Below are 23,518 nucleotides of genomic sequence, written 5' to 3' on the forward strand. Positions count from 1 at the left end.
TAATAGCAAGAAGACACAGGGAGGTGGAAGAGCAGCAGATTCTAACAGTTGATGACTCATCACTTGACAAAAGAGTCTCAAAATCCTGTGCTGCAGATGAATGGAGTACGTTGGCTGGTTGCTGCTGCTTGATGATTGGATACATGGACACTGATAAACACACAGCCATCTCATTTCCCCCAGAGAATGGATTCTGACAGCAGGTAAAGGAAAAACTATGTTCCACTGACTAAATCCCAGACTAACTCAGAGGACATGAGGACTGGCTCTGACAACTAAGGACACGCCGGGGGTGTAAGAGAGCTGAGACAAAAGGTGAGTGGGACTGACTTTGTCAGTTCATCTTCAACTTATCACTGAATACTGGACTGTGCTCTGTGCTTGAAATATTCCAGATGCCTTGTAATTTTGTAATTCTTTCAGCCTGGCGGATTTAATATACATAAGGTTGATGCACTCACATCAATGACTTGTTTTCTTATTCAAAGGGAAGAGTAGAAAATCCACAGGAATACACGGATTGTTCTGACACTGGTGTAGAACAGACATGTCCAACTCATCATTCACTTTACCCATCAAATGCCCTAGGTTGGTAACATTGTCACATATTAGTATACTTCGTGGATATCCTTTAAACAAATATGCTTATTTTTTCCTGATATACAGATATGACATAGTTTGTTCTGTGTTTAGAAATTGTTTTAAAATTCAAACCATGATGCAAATCCACTATGAAAACTCAGGCATCATCTTTCCTTTTTTTTCCTCATATGGTTATATTACATGTTATATATGTGGTGTTGCATGTCCAAATCTATCTCCACAGCACAGTAGAGTACGATCTGGCTACACCACAGATGCATTCTGGGATAGGAGTAATACGCTCTTGGTTTTTTGCATTTTTTTAAACCAGTCAGAACGGTCTCATGCGGCGCAATTCCACCAATGAGTCCCAAAACGTCCCAGGTAGAGAGGAAATGCCCTAACATATTTTTGAGTCAATATGAGTATATAGATGTTGTCAGGGTTGGACTCTAATGAATGCTGAAAATGTTTGAGCTGATTGGACGATGTACACTCGAGTTACACCCAAATCCTCTCTGGTTGGCAAAACACAAATGGCCGCTCCACCATGGCCACTATGGTGAAAGTTTTTCTTTTAATAGGTTTTCATCTTTAAGGTCTTAAGATGACACAGACCAAATTTGAAGTTGATTGGATGAAATCTCTAGGAGGAGTTTGTTAAAGTACGACACATGGAAATGGACAAAATCACTAATTTTGTACAATCCATTCAAAATGACAGACTTCCTGTTGAGTTTAGGGTATTACTCCAATGAGCTTTTTTGTACGTCTAAAAAATAATTCCTTCAGTTTCAATAGGGCCTTCGCGCTTTATTCATTTATTCAGCGCTAATAATCCAATCTGTAATCCAAAAAAGGCCTATATAGCGTAGTCCTCTCTCTTCCCCCTCTATCAGCTGGACCATCACCATCCATCCATCCATCTTCATCCACTTATCCAGTATCAGGTCTCGGGGGCAGCAGCTCCAGTAGGGGACCCCAAACTTCCCTTTCCCGAGCCACATCAACCAGCTCCGACTGGGGGATCCCGAGGCCTCCTCCCAGCTGGACGTGCCTGGACCACCTCCCTAGGGAGGCGCCCAGGAGGCATCCTTACCAGATGCCTGAACCACCTCAACTGGCTCCTTTCAACGTGAAGGAGCAGCGGCTCTACTCCGAGCTCCTCGCGGATGACTGAGCTTCTCACCCTATCTCTAAGGGAGACGCCAGCCACCCTCCTGAGGAAACCCATTTCGGCCGCTTGTACCCTTGGACCATCACATTCTATTAATTATAAATTTAAAAAAGAAAACAAATGCCGTAAAACGTCCTGCTCAGTATGTATCTATCTCACTGCACTACTCATGTTTCTCAGCTCTAACAAGCAAGAGACAGCTGCAAGAAACAGCATGTTGGACTGACACTGATCAGGTGACACCCGTCTTACATCAATGTTTACCAGCTAGCAGCTGGTCATTGTTGGTGCATCACCGCCAGCTAACTGGAAACTAACAAACTGGTCCACTCATGTCTTTGCACAATGGTTGAATGGTTTCTTTATGTAAAGCAACAAGTTAGTTAGTTGACAGTGGAATTGTGCAATTGTGCGAAGTAAAGACTCAAACTGTGGCACATTACAGTCAGGAGCATGCTGGTGTTTGATTGGTCAATAAGTGGGAGCCATCAGGCCGCATGTTGAGGATGAAAAGAAAGGATAGCTCTCCTTCTACAATCCCTTCAGCTTCAGATATACACAGGGACTGGAAATGAACTGCCATCATCTGACTAGGTACTTCTTTAGGTTGTTCATTAGTTCATTAGTCAGCCAACCCCCCCCGTGATTTAAAGAACTCTTCTTGCCTTTGTGTGCAGACGCAGACATGCGATTGTGGTTAGCATGTGTGCGTGTGACAGTTGATGAGTTCCAGTGACAAAGACAGAAAAAAGGAAGCGGGTGACAGGGAGGGAGACAGATCAATGCTTCACTCCTGACGTCTGGGTGCTCGTATAGGCTGCTACTGACAGCTGGTGATCTGGCTCTGGGCTCAGGTTATGGGGGCCCACTGACCACACAGACATCAGAGACCTTCAGTTTCTGTGTGTGTGTGAGAATGTGTACTGTAGTTATTTCACATAACTTCAGATGGCACTGCTATCCCGTCCTCTCTCTCTCTCTCTCTCTCTCTCTCATCCTCGTGTCTGAATTATTTCCAATTGACTTTTGATGAAGTCATGGGGCCAGATGCCAACTAAACATTTGGTCTCCTCCTCTCTTTATGTACTACAGAGACTTGTGTTATTATGCTGTGTTATTTTTCCTTTAACCGGTTCTGACGACCACTGGCCAGAACTCCCTGTAATTAGTCCGTAAGTCTGACCCATCCAAAGGAAATGTGTCACTGAACATTCCAATGCTGTGATGATATTTTTCCCAGAGACAAACAGAATAATTAACAGAACATGACTTGCCAATAAAGGAGCTCTGAGTCAAGACTGGAAACAGGCAATCCTTCTTAGTAGAGCCCGACCGATGAAGGATTTGAAGGCCAATACCGATATGAATCTTTAGTTATTTAAAAATCCAGCATTCTAATACATTGGCCAATAGAATATCTAGAAACTCATTAAAAACATATTTCCCTAACATTAGTTATTTGTAGTTATTTATGAGTTCACACTAAAATATGATGGTAATTTGTTTTATCACAAGAGAACATAAAAATATATTAAAGTTCTGATAAATAACATGTATTAAAATGCAAATTTTAGATATAAAACTTAAATGTCCTTTAAACAAAAACCCACAAGGACGTTGTAAAGCGTCCTCTGGTGGACAGACTTTGCAACATTGACACTAACCGGTACGTTGTAGAGCGTCCTCTGGTGGACAGACTATGCAACACCATCACTAACAGGGACGTTGTAGAGCGTCCTCTGGTGGACAGACTATGCAACACCATCACTAACAGGGACGTTGTAGAGCGTCCTCTGGTGGACAGACTATGCAACACCAACACTAACAGGGACGTTGTAGAGCGTCCTCTGGTGGATAGATTATGCAACACCGACACTTACCGGTACGTTGTAGAGCGTCCTCTGGTGGACAGACTATGCAACACCAACACTAACAGGGACGTTGTAGAGCGTCCTCTGGTGGACAGACTATGCAACATTGACACTAACCGGGATGTTGCAGAGCGTCCTCTGGTGGACAGACTATGCAACACCAACACTAAGAGGGACGTTGTAAAGCGCCCTCTGTTGGACAGATCATGCAACACCGACACTAACCGGTACGTTGTAGAGCGTCCTCTGGTGGACAGACTATGCAACACCGACACTAACCGGTACGTTGTAGAGCGTCCTCTGGGGGACAGACTATGCAACGCCATCACTAACAGGGACGTTGTAGAGCGTCCTCTGGTGGACAGACTATGCAACACCAACACTAACAGGGACGTTGTAGAGCGTCCTCTGGTGGACAGACTATGCAACACCAACACTAACAGGGACGTTGTAGAGCGTCCTCTGGTGGACAGACTATGCAACATTGACACTAACCGGGATGTTGCAGAGCGTCCTCTGGTGGACAGACTATGCAACACCAACACTAAGAGGGACGTTGTAAAGCGCCCTCTGTTGGACAGATCATGCAACACCGACACTAACCGGTACGTTGTAGAGCGTCCTCTGGTGGACAGACTATGCAACACCGACACTAACCGGTACGTTGTAGAGCGTCCTCTGGGGGACAGACTATGCAACGCCATCACTAACAGGGACGTTGTAGAGCGTCCTCTGGTGGACAGACTATGCAACACCAACATTAACAGGGACGTTGTAGAGTGTCCTCTGGTGGACAGACTATGCAACGCCATCACTAACAGGGACGTTGTAGAGTGTCCTCTGGTGGACAGACTATGCAACGCCATCACTAACAGGGACGTTGTAGAGCGTCCTCTGGTGGACAGACTATGCACCGCCATCACAAACAGGGACGTTGTAGAGCGTCCTCTGGTGGATAAAGTAAAGCCACAATTCAGAACATGGTTGACCGTCAGTTTTTATGTTATTTTTTAAATATTAATTATCAGAATCTTTCATTCGTCATTATAAATCATTCTGATGAATGAATATTTTTATCGGTCATTATAAATGCAGATACCAATAGACGATACAGCCAATGCCAATAGATGCCTAATATTGGCAGATAACATCGGCCCGCCGATATATCCCTCGGGCTCTACTTCTTAATCATATCTTTTAGTAAAGATAACTAATGTTTTCACTTCATGAGATCAAACTAGGGTAACAAGCAGTTCTGATGAAGCACACTGGCACTTAAAGACACTTACAGCGTAACTCTTACCAAAATGAAACCTCAGGTCTTTTGTGAATGTAACCAAGTCAAACTTTAGTTTAAAAGCATAATTAGGATGGAATCACCACTTTTAAGATTCACCATAGTCTGGTGGGAACTGTTCCTGCTGCAGCTTACACTACCGTTGGTATTATGTGCTGTGTATTCACATGATATCTCCTGCTACTAAAAGAACTCTGCTCTGCTCCGACCACTTGCTCTGCAAGAAACCAAGTGAAATTGATAACGCGTCTGAACAGACCATAATGTTGGCTCATTTGGAATACGATCTTGTTTTACAAAAATAGTTAACCGCAATGTGTTTCTGAAAAGATTTTAAGCGAAAAACAGACAATACAGATGCGGTCAGTATAAAAGATGTTAGTGAGCTCTTGAGAGTTGGAAACCTAGCTTCTCCAAAGGTTACGGCAGCACGGCTGCTCCTGCTGAAATGACAGTGAACAGACTCCCCAGAAAGACGGGTGGTCTTTACATGGTTAAGAACAGGCACCAGAATGACCAGTTATATTTTATATGTGTAACAATCTGGTGTTTGGGTGCAGCCGCAGGAGGACTTCACTTCACATCAACAGCCAATCAGGTTTAACTATACATAAGTGTGTAGTGCTTTATCTGCAGCTAAACAAAGATTAATGCCGAGCATCAGAACACAAGTTTTTAGTAAATATTGACCGATAATGATCAATTGGGGCTTCACTACTTTGAATTTCATCAGAATTTCCTCATATCTGAACTCTCATGAAAACATTTCCCCAAGAGGTTTGCTGACAGTTCAAGTGAGACCATTATGAATAAGTTACATGCCTCAATGCTAGTTTTATTGCTGACACCACATATTCAACAATACTTTCTTGATTCACCATGTGTGGTAAAATGTGATAAAGTATTGCTGAATGAGTCACTTTTGACACTGAAACTTTGCAAGTATTGGGGCGCTGCAGTGTTTATTCATGGAAAAAATGTAACCTACCCAAATTTACTGCCACTCGACAAATCTGCTGCAAATCTACTGCCACTTGATTAATCTGCTACGCTCTAGATGGCTGGTATTCAACAGTTATGGCTGGGTAGTCAACAGTTCTTTGTTTATCAGTAACAAGTATAAAGCTCACTCTAGACTGGGTTCTCCACTAACATTTAGTCAAATCTACACACTTCAGTGAATGTGGGAGAATAAGACATTTACTGATAATCTCTTCCCCCTCTGTTCCAGAAATCATCATATTGTATCGGCTGCAGCAAAACTGCGTAATGATTTTCCCTGTGGTGGTTTTGCCGGTGCTCCTGCTGCTCTCTGGACCCAAGTCCTCTCTCCAGGGAGACTCTCAGGAAATCGGAAACAGTGATGAGTTCCTGGAGAGAGAGTTTGTCTATGCGCCAAAACGCCAAAAACGCGCTGTGGTTGACCACAGTGTTTTCCAAAAAGACAAATGTTCTTACACCTTTATTGTGCCTCAGCAGAAAATTAAGGGGGCCATCTGTGTGAACTCCAAGGAGCCTGAGGCCCTGCTGGAGAACCGGGTCAATAAGCATGAGCTGGAGCTGCTCAACAGTGAGCTGCAGAAGCAGCAAAAGCAGATTGAAGCACTGCAGCAGTTGGTAGAGGTAGATGGGGGGGTCATCAATGAAGTCAAGCTACTGCGCAAAGAAAGCCGCAACATGAACTCCAGAGTTACACAGCTCTACATGCAGCTGCTGCATGAAATTATCCGCAAACGAGACAATGCTCTTGAGGTTTCACAGCTGGAGACCCGTGTGGTCAATCACACAAACGAGATGGGGAGGCTTGCCTCACGCTATCGCAACCTGGAACACAAGTACAAGCAGCTGTCAGCCCTCGCGGATAACCAGAGTGCTCTCCTGGTGCAGCTGGAGGAGCACTGTAAGCGGGTGGGATACTACTACGGTATGGTGCAGGAGAGGAGCCGCCTGGGCCGATCAAAGCCTCCTGCCATCCCTCAGCCTCCTATACAGATGCCTGCATTATCTCCTGGAGGCTACAGACCCTACCACCCCCCCCCCTTCACCCGCCACACCAACCACCCCATGACTAATGAGATACAGAGTGACCAGAACGCCAAAGCATTGCCACCTCCACCTGCCACAATGCCAAGTGCTACATATAGCTTTACAAGCCAGCCCTCTGGTAAGAACTGTTGAGCTTGTATTTACCTTCACACCACACAGACACAGTCATAACTTCCTCTGAGCTCTTCAAAAAAGAAAAGTCCCTATTATATCCTTATGTAGTGTCTGCAGTAACTCAAGCTTAGCTTAACCATGACTATCTGGCAGCTTCACTGATGTTACCATATCCACATCACCTGTACTTTTATTTAATGTTAACTAGGAGACAGTCTGACTTCAATTTAGGACAAAAAAGTTCACAAAATGTTGAAATATTTACATGTTTGACTGGACATTCAAACAAGCATTTCACAAATCCAAATTGAGGAAGAGTTTTTCTTTTAAATCATCATATTTGATATGAGATCATGACTTGTTTGACAGACCTTACTAAGTCTGGGCAAAAGCTTGAGCTTGGCAAAAAGGCTCTCTTTTTCTGCCCCCTCAACCTGGATACCTGGTCCAGCTTGATCCCACTAGGGGAATTTTAACTCATTATAGTACTTCAGTGTTTTAAGTCTACTTGGTACATTTGTTTAAATATTGTATATAATAAGTCTTTGTTTGTCTGCTACAGCTGAGGTTTGTATTGTCCATAACTGGTCTCTCTTAAAAATGAGACCCTGTGTCTCAGTGAGATTACCTGCATTAATCAAAAGTTCAACTAAAACAATTAAGATGATGATACATTTTAAACTCTCGCACTGCAAGCAATTCATCAGAAGCTAATTGCCCAGCTTCGTTCTGAGCGAAATATTTCATTTAACAATTGCCATTTAAAATCCACCTTGCACGGCAGCTGAATTCTCAAGAATCACGGGCTCAAACAATTACATTCAAATCTATTTGACTCTGTGTGTCCGAGCCACCATGGTCTGGACCAGGGCTTTAACGTTTTTGCACTCCAGCCACTGGGGCTAGAGGTTTGCTAATGCTATCTGCCACTCAGCATCTTTACTAGCCACTATTAAAATAAAAATAAATTAAGTTTTATTGAATAAAAGGGGACTATGTTGTGCTACTATTAACTTGAAGAACCAGATTAACAACCCATTTTAAATGTAAATGAGCACTGAAAACACCCAAATCAAGACTAGATCAAATATATAAACAGTCATCTAATATTCAGCTCTGATCATGTGTGTGAAATCCTTTTTGTATGAAAACATGCAACCAATTAAGACACACATAAAGAGAGTAGCTTGTTATTGTATGCCCGTATAAAAATATATGAAATTATGCAAGTTCTGCTAATCCCTTTCAACTAAACAACAGCTACACATGGCAGTCTTTCTGGACTGTCATGGACTGTTGGATTATTTCAATGAAATGTTTTTTGGGAAACTGGTTGATTATATTTGTCTGACGTGTTGGACCCCATGTCATTTTGGCAGGTTACAGTAGAGTTAACAAAAAAAAAAAAAAAAAATTGATTATGAGGCATATAACTTAACAGCAACCAAATAACACTGCATGATACATATTTACAGGTACCAAACACTGTATAAAGTCAGATGTGAATAGGAATCGTTTAAAACTTTAAAAAAAAAAAAATCTTTTACGCAACAACTCAAATAATCCGAACTAAGACTCGTTAGGAGCCGGAATCGATCTGCGACATGCAGCAAAGGGCCAAGGGCTGCAGCAAGGACTGAGGCATTGGGTTTTATGGGCCACACACTCTACCAATACAAGTTGAGCTACCATGGAGGTAAACCTTTAGTGTTGGCTCAAACAAATCACCTACATTACATTAAGACTAATTTCTGCTGCAATTTAACGGATTTGAAAGAATGTATGGTGCAAGAGACAAGTGCATTTACAGGCTTGATTCCTTGTGACATGTTTTAAGTTGAGACTGAAGATTAGTCAGTAAATTATATAGAGCTGAATATATTGATCTAATCAATTAGTCTGCAACTTACTCTTGGCACAGGCTGGTCTGCCTGCCTGTGCAAACCTGCAGGCTGCATGCCAACCAACCAAAATGTACTAGCTCCCATTGGCTGCTTGAGTCCGATTCAAGCTACTGCCAATTGGCCCTCACTATGAGAGGGGCCCAGTTATCACGCAAAAACAGTCTCAATTATTGCTGTCATGGCTTAATTATGGTGGAAACAAGCTTTCCACAGATATCAGAACAGCAGAAACTCTGCACATTGTGTCTCACACACACATACACACAACACACAACACACACACACACACACACACACACACACACACGGTCAGCATCACAGACAGTGGAAAGCATTCGTCATATTTGGCATACATAGGACATGGTCAACAATGACTTCACTTTTCCAGGAGTTGTCTGTCCATACGTATGTTCCACCATTCTTTTTGAAGTTGCATAGCCTTTTACTTGCACAAGTTGTTAGCATTATAATAATGATGACAGTAATACAAGGTTTGTAGATAATAATGCATTGTACGACTTTGTTAGTCAGCATTAGTTTTTTCCCCAGGTCCTTTCAAAGACTGCCTTGATGCTCGGGAGGGCGGATACACTACCAGTGGGATGTACCTCCTGCAACCAGACAACAGCAACCAACTCATGCAGGTTTGGTGTGACCAGAGACACGACCCTGGTGGCTGGACTGTTATTCTGAGACGTCAGGATGGCTCTGTGAACTTCTTTAGAAACTGGGAGACTTACAAGGTAATATTTAAGGATCTGAGTATAGAATCATAAGGTTTTACATACCTTCTAGACAGTTCTGAGAAGCTTATGAAGTTATATCTGATGACATTATTAAACTGTTATTTAGCTCCTACAGTGGAAATCTGTCTTTTGTCCATTGTGTAAGGTGTGAGTAATCTTAAGAATAACGCTACAAAATCAAGTCTATGAGACTGCAACAGAAGAGCTAATATCAATTGACATGAACCAAGCATGCTCTTAGTGTTTTATGGTTATGATCCAAGGATTTATAACTATTTTGTGTTTCCCAGTTACTACCATTGCGGAACCCAACGTTACGTAAGTACTGGTGCATAGGACGAAACATTTAGTTGCCAAAGTTTAACGTCCTGTGGCTTAAAGGATAATCTTCTAACTACTTTAAACTCAATACCTAAACACAGAGTACTTCCAAGTGGTACCCCAAGCCAATCTTTCCCCAACACACCCTCAATGCGTCAACAAGGCCCTTTGAGCCAATTACACCCTGACACTTGGCAGGAACTAGGTCTCCCTCCTGATGGAACCCATGTGTGATGTAATTGAAACCAGTGATTTAGACACCACAAGTTTGGTGGAGAGGATCTTAAACACATCCTGCAATTATGCCACTTCTCTTGGCCTCTCACTCTGACATCATACCAGTCTTTCAACGCTACAAGGGAAACACGGTTGGTTATTTGAGTTCATGGCTGTATCCAAGAAGGATTCATTTTAAAATAAGAAAATTGCTGTGGCTTTAAATCATGTGTTAGGAACTGTAGAAATGGATTACTCCTGATTAATTCAATGCCCTTCTTTTATAGCAAGGGTTTGGAAACATTGATGGTGAACACTGGCTGGGCCTAGAAAGCATCTATTGGCTGACCAACCAGGGCACTTACAAGCTGCTAGTGACTCTGGAAGACTGGACCGGACACAAGACCTTTGCAGAGTACGCAAGCTTCCGGGTCGAATCTGAGGCCGACTTCTACAGGCTGCGATTGGGCCAATACCATGGCAACGCGGGAGACTCTCTTACCTGGCACAACAGCAAGCAGTTTACCACACTGGACAAAGACCATGATGTCTACACAGGTGAGTGGAATGCAGTGCAAGAGAAGACAAATTCCATGTCCAAGACACCACATGGCCTGTCTTCATAGGGTAAAAACAACTCCTCCAACGCTCTCTGGACTCCTCGTCATTTTGGAGCGTCAATAAAAAAACAAAACTCTTTTCTTTATCGTTTCCTCACCCGACACCCGACCCTGAGCTGCCCCTGATGCTGGCTCATCAGAGTGTAAATGTGTGTGAGTGTGTATCTGATGAGCAGGTGGCACCTTGTACAGCAGTCTCGGCCACAGGTGTGTAAATGTGTGTGAATGGTTCCTGTACTATAGAAAAGCGCTTTGAGTAGTCGAGAAGCTCTATATAGGAACAGTCCATGTACATGTACATTTGTTGGGTCAGATTCATCTGCTAGCAATGGGGGGGGGGGCAAGACTGAGAGCTACATGGAAAACTATGCACCAAGCAAGCTACTTTGAAATTTTGCTGTTGTCAATATAAAAAGGTAGGTAGGCCCTAGACTAAAAAAAGTTGGGTGATCCTCCCCTCAAAGAACAAAAAGACATAAATCCTCCTTCTTTTCCTCTGGTGGTCCATTCCATCAATAAGGAATGGTCCCTTAGTGTATTCATTAATCAAAGATGTGTTCTGGGTAAAATGCAATCAACCAATCAGAGGTCCTCTCCCATTCCCTTTAACAGCCAATCAGAGGTCCTCTCCCATTCCCTTTAACAGCCAGTTGCATTTGGACCTCAGAGCACTGCTGTTATTGAGGATTTGCACCATATTATTAGGGGTCCAAGCCCGAGGATGCGTGCACCGCGGTAATCGCAAGGCGATACGCGGTTCACACAGCAGGGCTGTGGAACCCTATTGTTTTCGCTAAGTTTCTTCCTTCTTCCTTCTTCTTCTTCTTCTTCTTCTTATTATTCTTCTCCGCATAAAAGTGGTGCTGCAGCCTAAACCGTACATGGTGGCGACGCGCCATTTTCAGGACTGGTCCAAAAGTCCGCAAAGACCTCAGCCAAAAAAATTGGCACACTTCCACCACTAGGTGGCGCTATACCAGGACAAAACGCGTTTTGCCCTATAACTCGCAAACCGTACATCGGAAATTTAAAAACCTTACATCCACGCGTTCCCTAGATCCTACTGAATCTCGTGATATAGGCCACGCCCATTTCCGCCTAGACTTTTATGCGTGAAAAATCGCGATTTATCAAAAACCTACTTTTTCTAACTCCTCCAAGACCGTGAACTGGATCTGCACGAAACTTGGCACATAGCATCTCCAGACCAACCTGACAAAAAGTTATACAAAGATTTTTTATAGGATAAAAATTGCGCATATTACGCTCAAACAAATTTGTGTAGCTAGCTATGAAAACACCAACTTTGCCATATCTCGGCCAAGATAAATGCTATCACAGCCAAACCTTACAATATTACTTGCTATGACCCCCTGAGGCTCTGTACCAAATTTGGCGAACATTGGCCACTAGGGGGCGCTACAAATACAAACAAGTGTGTTTTTCATGAACGTACTTTGCCATATCTCGGCCAAAATAGGTGGTATCAACACCAAACTTGGGGTGATTGTTTGGCATGCCGCCCGGAGGCTTTATATCGAATTTGGTAACGATTGGCCATTAGGGGGCGTTATAATTAACATTTGTTGGTTTTGTCGACAAAGTCAATGCATTTAAATGGGAAATTTGCAATTGCAATATCTCTGCCGCAGTAAATGCTATAAAAACCAAACCGGTAATGATTGTTTCGCCCACTGCCCGGAGGCTCTCTGCCAGATTTGGTAGACAGGCCCTTCGGGGGCGCTCTAATCAACATAGGACATTTCCCCGGGTCGCTGGGGACGACTGGCGCAGGGAGGCTTGGACCCCGTTGAAACTGCGTGCAGTTCTAGTTATATATGTAATCTTTTGCATGTGTGTGTTGCTGTGTCCCTGTATAACAAGCATAGTGTGTGTCTCTGTGTAACAAGCATAGTGTGTGTTTCTGTGTAACAAGCATAGTGTGTGTTTCTGTGTAACAAGCATAGTGTGTGTCTCTGTGTAACAAGCATAGTGTGTGTCTCTGTGTAACAAGCATAGTGTGTGTTTCTGTGTAACAAGCATAGTGTGTCTCTGTGTAACAAGCATAGTGTGTGTCCCTGTGTGTGTAGCAAGCATAGCGTGTGTCCCTGTGTGTAGCAAGCATAGTGTGTCCCTGTGTGTACCAAGCATAGTGTGTCCCTGTGTGTGTAGCAAGCAAAGTGTGTGTCCCTGTGTGTGTAACAAGCATAGTGTGAGCACGCTGTGCACGAGCCTAGGCACATTTTACCAATATGCTTTTAAAATTACAATGGACTGCTGCGTTATTGTCTTTAGACCAGGGGCGTTTCTCAATACCAAGTAAGCAAAGAACGGACTTGTGTTCTTGGGGAGACCGTACTTGCTAGCTGTACCTGGAAGACAGAACTCGCAAGTTCAGAAGCAGACAAAACGCTGTTGACAGTTTTGAGACGAAGCGTTCTTCCTGTTATTGCGCAACACCCCCAGCAAAGAGGGCGCTTACCACTTTATAGTTAGCTTTGATGTGTGTATTCATAATAAAGCAAGGACGGTCACCCTTCACACCGCCTTGTTGTTTTGTTGTTCAGTCTTCCAGGTTTTCATTTCAAGTCCTATTAAGTATCACGGGCCAATAACTATATAAATACCGACACAACGGCGGGGAAAAAATCCTGTAACATTGTTCGGGATTCAATTTTAATTGAAAGCAGAAAAGAAACGTTAAACTAGGTATTAAAATTATAGATGGACTGGGTAAAGTTAGTCACTGCCGTCTGTATACGTTACCGAGAAGCAGAAGAGGAGCCTGCGAGGGAGGAGAGCCAGGATGAGGAGGACATATATATATGACAGCGGTAAAAATTGTTTAAAATATCTTACAATATCTTAGACCTGGCTTTGCTGCAGTGGTCTGTCTAAATGTGGGGCCAGAGGGGTCTGTCTAGACGTGGGGCCAGAGGGGGCTGTGAGCTGACTGACAGACCGGCTCGCGAGAGTCATTCCCGGCTGGCGTAGCAAGCTCGCCCCCCGGGGTTTGCGGAGCTTTCCAACTCCGAAGGCTTTTTTAATTCACCATCAATTTTCGTTGAACTGCCTATATTCAAAATCTACACAGCTGATTTCTCGCCTTAAAACATCTTAAAAATGAATTTATTGATTTAATAATAGACGTAAATTGTGAAAATATGTGTACCGGAAACCATAAGCGCTTTACACCCGAATTGAATGCTGGGATACCTGCCCGGCCAAGTTCACACAAGTTACCATCCGATGTATCCTCGGTAAAATGGGCGTGTCGAGATCACATCCGGGGATTTAACTGTTCTTGGCGAAATGCTAACTTGTGTATTGGGTCAGTACTTTGGCCCAAACATGACGTTTCACAAGAACACAAGTCCATAGAAGAACACATATTGAGAAACGCCCCTCGTTTTCTTGGTAAACATCGCAATCACTTCCTGCTTCCTCAAGATAGCAATACTCCCAGATTGAAACTGAACACATCTCCCTGTAAGCCCATGGGTGCAAAGATGGGCGCAGGTGCATTTGCGGTTTACACGACGTGGGCTCTGGACGGAAAACTGCAATGCAATGTCTGCTCATTCAGAACAAGTCCAAACACCCATCTTCTGCAGTTCCTCTGTACACCAAGATGCATTCAGAGCCACCCGAGTAATGTCTGGCAAATTTCAATGATCCAAATGAGTTTGCCATAGCGTACATGAATGCCTGAAAATACATAACCGCTGCTCCTTGATTTACCTAAATCAAATTGGCTGGAGTAAGTTGGAAACTCTGCAAATTCCCCATTATTATATATCTTGTACTGGCATTTATGATTAAAATGCCTTTCTACTTGAAAGAGTTATTGTATTTATTTATCCAGAGTGCATGTACAAAAAACAGAAACTGAGCATAGAAATTGAGAGTTTCCTGTGTTAGTGTGCCAGTGTTCATGCCTGAATAGAGAAAAGAAAACAGTGGAGCTCTGCAGTGGGGATTCATAGAAACATTGCGCTAATGAGGTATGGCTAATTGCATGCCTCTTTCCTTTGGCTCGTCAAACATGCATGTGCACCTACAAACTAGATAGGACCCGAATGCTCCTTTTGTTTACATGAACAAGCATAGTTTCTGTCAAAACCTGACCCAAGAACCAACAACTGCAGCAGTTTTGGGCCTAAGCCCGATAAAAAACAGAACTGTAAAACATGAAATAAAATAAAAAATCCATGCGTGTAAATGTAATAGTTATCCAGAAGATGGCGGTCACAAACAGTGGGACACAGCCAGTATACTTTTCATGACATTACACCAACTTTAAGATCGCAAACCTTCCTAGATTCACATCCGGGGGAAGGTAGAAATTACACCCTGGGTCGGGCCGAGAACCAAAGTTCTATCACAACCCAAACCACCTACCTACCAAAACACACTAGTAATCAATTCATAAAGAGGAGAAGAAGAAAAAAAACAGCAAGTGGAAAACAACACACATGCCACAGGAAGCCATGCTAAATGTTTTAACAATAAAACACAACATGTAGCTTTCCTGCTTTATTCTGATGAAACCGTCTTCCTGTGTGTTCATGTAGATTTGTCCAGCATTTATACAGCAACGACAACTCCCACATGAAGAAGAGTGGTACGGGCACAAGCTTGTACACATTAACTGATACAGAAGGCATTCTGAGAGTTTACTGTTCTGTATAATGCAGGTTCAATGATCAAGCCTTACCCTAACCGCTAACCCAGCAAAAGACCAGTTCTAGAATATTAGTTAGTCTGATTGGATTCCTTGTCTCCAGGTAACTGTGCTCACTACCAGAAGGGAGGATGGTGGTATAATGCCTGTGCCCATTCCAATCTGAACGGCGTGTGGTACCGTGGTGGGCATTACCGCAGCCGCTACCAGGACGGGGTCTACTGGGCCGAGTTCAGAGGAGGAGCTTATTCTCTGAAAAAAGTGACCATGATGATACGAGCCAATCCAAACACCTTCCATTAACACTTTAGTCATTCACAGGGTGGCTACAGGTATTAACAAGTTAAATTTAAGACTTTTTAATACCAATTCTGAATGAAATTTAAGACCAAACTTACGATGGAAATACAAAGTGGAAATATACAGTAATCTTTCCAAGTAAACACAAAATTAACAGTATGGTAAAATGACAACAACCGGTTGAGTTTAAGAACATTGACTTAATGTGTGTAATCTGAAAGCATAACACAAAAATGTATTTGCTGTCCTAAATTATATTATTACAATATTTTCAGAACATTTGGGTCCCTTGAACAAATGGTTATAACATCAAGTGAAATAACATCAAGTGAATATTATAAAAAAACACTGTTCCTTTTGAACAAAAAAATTAATTAAATGCCAATTCCAGCTGCTTTTAAAATGCAAAGACTCTTATAGGTTTTGTGTGCCTAACAGACACAGAGAGAGACTCAGATGGATGGGTTGCAGTTTGTGGAGGACTCATCATGGACAGAGAGTAGACAGCAATGTGTATGAGTGTGTCTCTATATGTGTGTTTTCAGGTCTCCATGTGACCAATTTTTGTTCAAGTTTTGATGTCTACTCCTGAGCTTTTGTGAATATACTTGGAAAACAATTCATATACTATAATAAACAAAACAGTGACTTTGCACTAGAGAAAGCCTTCCCAAAAGAGTGTCCTTACCAGTTTATAACGATACACCCACATGAAAGTCCAGCTGTTTGCTTTTGATTGTCTGGTTCAGTGTCTCGTCGAACATAATTACAAACGCACCACATTTTTGGTCTTTTTTGATATATGGCGCCAACCAAAATGTAGCCCCGTATCTGGTATTGTCTTTTCCAGAGGTAAATGACTGAACAAGCCTTGAATCTGGAAGCATTGCTTGGAACACTTCTTCAGTCCCGTCATTTGACCTGTATGAATTGTGTCTTGTCACGGTCCTCAGCCCCCCCATCACCTCGGCCCGGAGTGTTGGCGTGGAGCCACAAACTGCTCGTAGGTCAGCTGGCGTTGTTGGCTGTAGATTTCCCATCGTAACATCTAGCGTTGTGGCATTGACATTGTTGCTAGCGGTGGAGCAGAAACTAGCAACGTGTTTCTAGACGGCTATCAACAAGTGCAGTATTACCTGCATGCTGCTAAATTACGAATCCCGCGAAATTACAAATCTCACCGACTACGGCCACGCCAACACCCGCCCACAAAGCAGCGTGATTGGTTGGAGTGGTTAAGGTTAGGATAGCCGATTGGTCAGGGGATAGGACATGTACAAATGGGCTTATGTTACCGCGACAACGCAGCGCAAAGCCTACCAGAAAAAAATATTCAACGACAGATTGCCTGCATTTTTGCCGTGACATGACACAAACATATTTAAGACCTACCCGATCTGAATTTAAGACAATTTAATGCTTTTTAAGGCCTTGATTTTAGGAAACGTGATTTAAGACTTTTTAAGGACCCGCGGCCACCCTGCATTCAAAACAGTTTTCTTTTTTCACTTCCTTTCTTGTTGGTTTCTTTGTATTCATAATGTTATAAGGCTCATGCAGTGATGCAATAAAATCCATGCCAAATCTTTTTTCTTTTTATTACTCCTACAGGTATAGGTTTTGCTTATGTTGTTCGGTGTCATAAAGCGACATCACAAACACAAAAATACATCAAGTGGCTGTAATATCTTATCCGTGTAGCCTTTTGGTGCACATCACAAACTTCAATAAATAATATATACATAAATAATTATATTGGGATCAATTCTACAGGTGATAAATCTAGTTATTTATTTTTGATACAATGTTCTGGAAAGATTTCAGTAGTCCTTTGCCTATTAATTTCCTCTAATATTTAGAATTGACAATAGTTAGTAAAACAATGGATTGACTGTGAACAAGTACAAAGTTGTACATGCCAAATAAAGTTCAGCAGGTCAACTTTCTCTAAAGAACAGGACTGTGGAATATACAGCTATCTGTATCACTGAATACACTATGCAGGATTATATCTTATATATCCAATATGTTGACTGGAAGGATTCTATAAGGCTTGTCTTTATAGAGAGATAAGTGGCAGACACTGCTCCATGGAGATGATCTTCCTCACTATTACACCATGGTCTGGTCTGGCTGAATACTCAATTCTGATTGGCTGCAGGGTGTCCATTCAAAAGTGATATAGGGCACTTACTAAACTGACTGTTTACCATTCTAAATGAATGTGCTATATAGAAGAAAAATAACATGTGAATCTGTTATTTCCAGTACTGTGTGGTGCTTTAGAGCCTCGTCCTCTGAACACCACAAGATGGCGCTAACAAACACGCAATGGGAAGTGTGTTACACTCTGGACTGACTTTGTTTCTCAGCAAATAACGTTATCTCACATCCAGTTCACTACTACAGTATACATGGCAGATCAGGACATGGCTAATAGCTAGCTTGTTTTGTTGTTAAACACAGTGTTACATTATATTCAATGGCTGCCAACTGTACATAATGTTATTGACCCTAAATCTTGCTAGCATAGTGTTAGCTTTCTGGCTCCTAGCTTCTGAGCTGAAGGATTGTACGAGCTGAGCCGACTATAAATATCTCCCGTTGCTAAGGGTGGCAAGTCGTTTATAAGGTTGTCCAACGTTTGCATTGCATAAGATCCTTTTGAGATGTGAAAGATTATTCCGGGTATTAGGCAAACCCTCAGGTGTAACCAGGGAAACAGAGTTATTGTTTGAATAAACTTTAGATTTTGATAGTAAAATGCATTAAAATGTACATGAATATATTCTGAATTGTTTTTAAATAATTTGGCACGTGACCATGGTGTGGTCTCACTAACTTAACATTTAACCATTACGTTTCATATTTTAAACTGAGCTTTTCTGTCTAGATTGAAAACATAATAGACACTATAATGGTGAATGGTAAATGTACTGCATTTGCTGTATATAGCACATTGCTACCTTACCAACAGCTTGTCATCCACATACACATTCATACACAACTGGTGGAAGCAAAGTAGGCTCCAACGTCTCACTCACACTGACAAGAACAGATCTTCCCCAATTCACTTTGTATACGGATACTGCAGCTTAATAAGAGGTGCGCTTTGTTACTCTGGGCAGAGCCAGGCTAGCTGTTACCTCCTATTTCCAGTCTCCATGCAAAGCTAGGCTTACCACATCCTGTCTTTGTACTTCTTGAGCTATTACTACCCCTACTACTATAAGTTACAAGCACTGAAGTTACAAGATCCATCACATATATTTAATATGGACATTTTGAAATAGATAATACCCTTTAAATGTATATAGGAATTAACAACTACAATTTTATTGCAGGTTTTCCCAGGTACAAGCAGCTCCAGTATACTTAGGCAGTAATTCAGTTATTCCTTCCACACACCAAAGATCAGTCACTGTATGAGTGTACAGATACAGTATGTTCCAGGTATTCTGTGTACATACTGTAAATGCTATTTTATCAACATTATTTGTTATAGTCTGTATATATTCAACGTTGCAAGCAATAAATGATATACAACTCTGCTTTTGTTTCCAGTGATCTCATTTTAATCAGTTGCACTGTTTTGAAATCAAAGCCATTTACCTTTCACACATGTGTACTGCAATCAACAGAGACCAGGGAGTCAATATTGGATAAATAGAGTAAAGCACAAATCAATGAGTGGCACTGAAAGAGCAGCTGATTTACACTTGCAACCAGTAATAAATGCAAACAGCCAGCAATATTAACACATTATTGCATTGCCAACAAGCTTTGCTTCTGATGAATATGTTCTGAGAGGCCGCATGTTGATTCTTGTATGAGGTAACTGAACAAACATGACTGATCCTATGGTAATGGTAAGCAACATAAATTCATGATAAATCCTGCATTAATCCATCATGATGAGTCATGCATTTGTAAGTTTATGATTTGTACCCTCTCAAAGAGTAAGAAATAACACTACTCACATTAGTTTGTTACATTTAAAAAATGAAAGTGATGTAAGTAAGTTTCTGCAGATTTAATGACTGAAGTGTCAGTGCCATTCAATTATTCTTGAATACCCTGTTTTATGCCGTTTTTGTTCAAACAAAGCTGTGTCTTTTCCCAGTAGCTAATATTCATTTTGTTACTGTCTGCATGACAACAATTTGGATTGAATGAAATATATATTTGTTAAGAAATGATGTCCCGATAAATTGTGAAACCACATCTGAAGCACATCATGAAATCTTGTTTAATCTCTAAACAGGGGGTTAGGGATCCCTAGGGCATCCTCAGAGTTACTGAAAATGATTGTCCAATGGTTTAAAAACAGCAATTATTCAAATATGTTTGAAAATATACATCAACATAAAACCAAAATCTTATCAGTAATGATAAATCTTTTTTTTCCAGCTACTTCTTATTGCTAAGTTTGGAGGATTCACTCATTTCACCCATTTTAACATTAAAACAAGGTGTATAAGTATATGATATGCCAACAATTGTAATTTTAAAAGCTCAGTATTGTATGGACCATATTATGTATAGCCTTTGCACATATGTTTAACACGTGATTGCAGGCCCAGTTTAAAATACATGTACATTTTATGGCGTACTGTTTGTAGTAGAGGTCTCTGCTGTGTCTCTTTTAAAGCTAAGGGGTCACTGGTCTAAAAATAACCCCTCTGTAACAGCAGAGGGCTCTGCTGGGCCACTCCACTTCTGGAATCACTGAGGTTGACTGGCCAGGGAGTTGCCTCCCATGTTCCAACTTAGAATCTAAGGGTTAATGCTACACAATGTTGTGTACCAGCCTGTTAGATACTCTCCATATGTCAAGTACCACAATCTGGGCCTGAAGACACGTTTATACAGTGCCTTGCGAAAGTATTCGGCCCCTTGAACTTTTCAACCTTTTGACACATTTCAGGCTTCAAACATAAAGATATAAAAAATTTATTTTTTGTGAAGAATCACCAACAAGTGGGACACAATTGTGAAGTGGAACGAAATCTATTGGATATTTTAATCTTTTTTAGCAAATAAAAAACTGAAAAGTGGTGCATGCAAAATTATTCGGCCCCTTTACTTTCAGAGCAGCAAACTGAGTCCAGAAGTTCAGCGAGGATCTCTGAATGATCCAATGTTGTCCCAAATGACTGATGGTGATAAATAGAATCCACCTGTGTGTGATCAAGTCTCTGTATAAATGCACCTGCTCTGTGATAGTCTCAGGGTTCTGTTGAAAGCCGAGAGAGCATCATGAAGACCAAGGAACACACCAGGCAGGTCCGTAATACTGGTCTGGAGAAGTTTAAAGCCGGATTTGGATCCAAAAAGATTTCCCAAGCTTTAAACATCCCAAGGAGCACTGTGCAAGCCATCATTTTGAAATGGAAGGAGTATCAGACCACTGCAAATCTACCAAGACCTGGTCCCTGTAAACTTTCAGCTCAGACAAGGAGAAGATGATCAGAGATGCAGCCAAGAGGCCCATGATCACTCTGGAGGAACTGCAGAGAACTCCAGCTGAGGTGGGACAGTCTGTCCATAGGACACTGCACAAATCTGGCCTTCATGTAAGAGTGGCAAGAAGAAAGCCATTTCTCAAAGATATCCATAAAAAGTCTCGTCTAAAGTTTGCCACAAGCCACCTGGGAGACACACCAAACATGTGGAAGAAGGTGCTCTGGTCAGATGAAACCACAATCAAATTTTTTGGCCACAATGCAAAACGATATGTTTGGCGTAAAAGCAACACAGCTCATCACCCTCAACACACCATCCCCACTGTCAAACATGGTGGTGCAGCATCATGGTCTGGGCCTGCTTTTCTTCAGCAGGGACAGGGAAGATGGTTCAGATTGAGGGGAAGATGGATGCAGCCAAATACAGGACCATTCTGGATGAAAACTTGTTGGAGTCTGCAAAAGACCTGAAACTGGGACGGAGATTTATCTTCCAACAAGACAATGATCCCAAACATACAGCAACATCTACAAAGGAATGGTTCCCAAATAAACGTATCCAGGTGTTAGAACGGCCAAGTCAAAGTCCAGACCTGAATCCAATCCAGAATCTGTGGAAAGAACTGAAAACTGCTGTTCACAAACGCTCTCCATCCAACCTCACTGAGCTCCAGCTGTTTTGCAAGGAAGAATGGGCAAGAACTTCAGTCTCTTGATGACAAAACTGATAGAGACATACCCCAAGCGACTTGCAGCTGTAATTGCAGCAAAAGGTGGCTCTTCAATGTATTAACGCAAGGGGGCCGAAGAATTTTGCACGCACCACTTTTCAGTTTTTTATTTGCTAAAAAAGTTTAAAATATCCAATAGATTTCGTTCCACTTCACAATTGTGTCCCACTTGTTGGTGATTCTTCACAAAAAATAAAAATGTTATATCTTTATGTTTGAAGCCTGAAATGTGTCAAAAGGTTGAAAAGTTCAAGGAGGACGAATACTTTTGCAAGGCACTGTACATTCTGTCAGTGGTCTTTTATAAAAGGGTTTAACATTAGGGTTAAATGTGACATTTACAAGTTGCATGGACGTCTCAGGGCATTTGGGAAACTGGTAAAACCGTTAAACAATATTTAATATGTTAGATTTATATCATGCCTGATCCGGTCGCTGCTCCTGTGGCAGACCACGCTACACAACACGCTATCCTCCCCGTTTATTTCTTTGATTTATTTTTATACCTTTTATATCAGTGATGGACGTCAACAAGTGCTGGTTGTTGCTGTTTTTTACGTACCTCTTGCAGTCTCTGGAAGACCGAGGGTGTTATGCCGCAAGACTTTGTTATTTGTTTGCCGAATTGAAAGGGATTGGAGCTGATTTGGATCAATGGCGGAGGGGGTCACTGACTACCTTGGTGGATTTCCAAGACTTCCCAAAAGAGATAACAAGACGCAAGAGAGGTAAAGCTGGCGGAGTTTTAAAGAGACTGAAATCACGGAGATGTCGGCCCTACATTCCGTCTATGATCATGGGAAATATGCAGTCAATTGGGAACAAAATGGATGAACTGAGAGCTAATGCTCTGTTCCTCCACGAATATAGATCAATAAGTTTGATGGTTTTTACCAAAACTTGGCTCAACAGAAACCACACTGATGAACTAATTGCGGTGGATGGATTTAAAGCTTTCGTGGGGACAGAACAGAGGATTCGGGGAAGAAAGGGGGCGGTGGACTTATGGTATATGTGAATGAGGAATATTGTCACCCAAACAACATGTCCATTAAGACGCATACCTGTAACCCAAACTCTGAGATCCTGACTGTCAGGGTTCGCCCATATTATCCTTCGCGAATTTTCACATGTGGTGGTGATGGCAGTTTATGTGCCACACAGAAATGTGTCTAAGGAGGCGGCCGAGGAGATCCAAGCGGCCGTGCACAGGATTGAAACTGCGTCGCCTGACGCGTTTGTTGTGATAACTGGAGATTTTAACCATTGCATTATAAAGTCAAGTGGGTCACACTACTACCAACATGTTAGATGCAAAACAAGGGGGGAAGCGGTCCTCGACCACTGCTACACCAAGGTTAAGGATGCGTATATGTCCAGAAGTCTGCCAAGTCTGGGCAAGGCGGACTACAACCTGATCCTGCTCTGTCCCAAATATCTCCCA

At 42.0% G+C, this 23,518-nt stretch overlaps 2 protein-coding genes across 2 annotated transcripts in view; one reads left to right on the forward strand and one right to left on the reverse strand.

The window, feature by feature from the left end:
* Positions 1-23,518, reverse strand: part of LOC116683586 (ras-specific guanine nucleotide-releasing factor RalGPS1-like) — a 106,022-nt gene that overhangs the window by 43,535 nt on the left and 38,969 nt on the right.
* Positions 15-16,060, forward strand: LOC116683585 (angiopoietin-related protein 2). Its single transcript, XM_032509959.1, has 5 exons — positions 15-315; positions 6,159-7,091; positions 9,541-9,734; positions 10,562-10,832; positions 15,682-16,060. The coding sequence occupies exons 2-5, from the start codon at positions 6,197-6,199 to the stop codon at positions 15,879-15,881; spliced, it is 1,560 nt and encodes a 519-aa protein (XP_032365850.1). The 5' UTR covers positions 15-315; positions 6,159-6,196; the 3' UTR covers positions 15,882-16,060.

Source organism: Etheostoma spectabile, unplaced genomic scaffold, assembly GCF_008692095.1.
Source record: "Etheostoma spectabile isolate EspeVRDwgs_2016 unplaced genomic scaffold, UIUC_Espe_1.0 scaffold00019055, whole genome shotgun sequence".
Taxonomy (NCBI): Eukaryota; Metazoa; Chordata; class Actinopteri; order Perciformes; family Percidae; genus Etheostoma; species Etheostoma spectabile.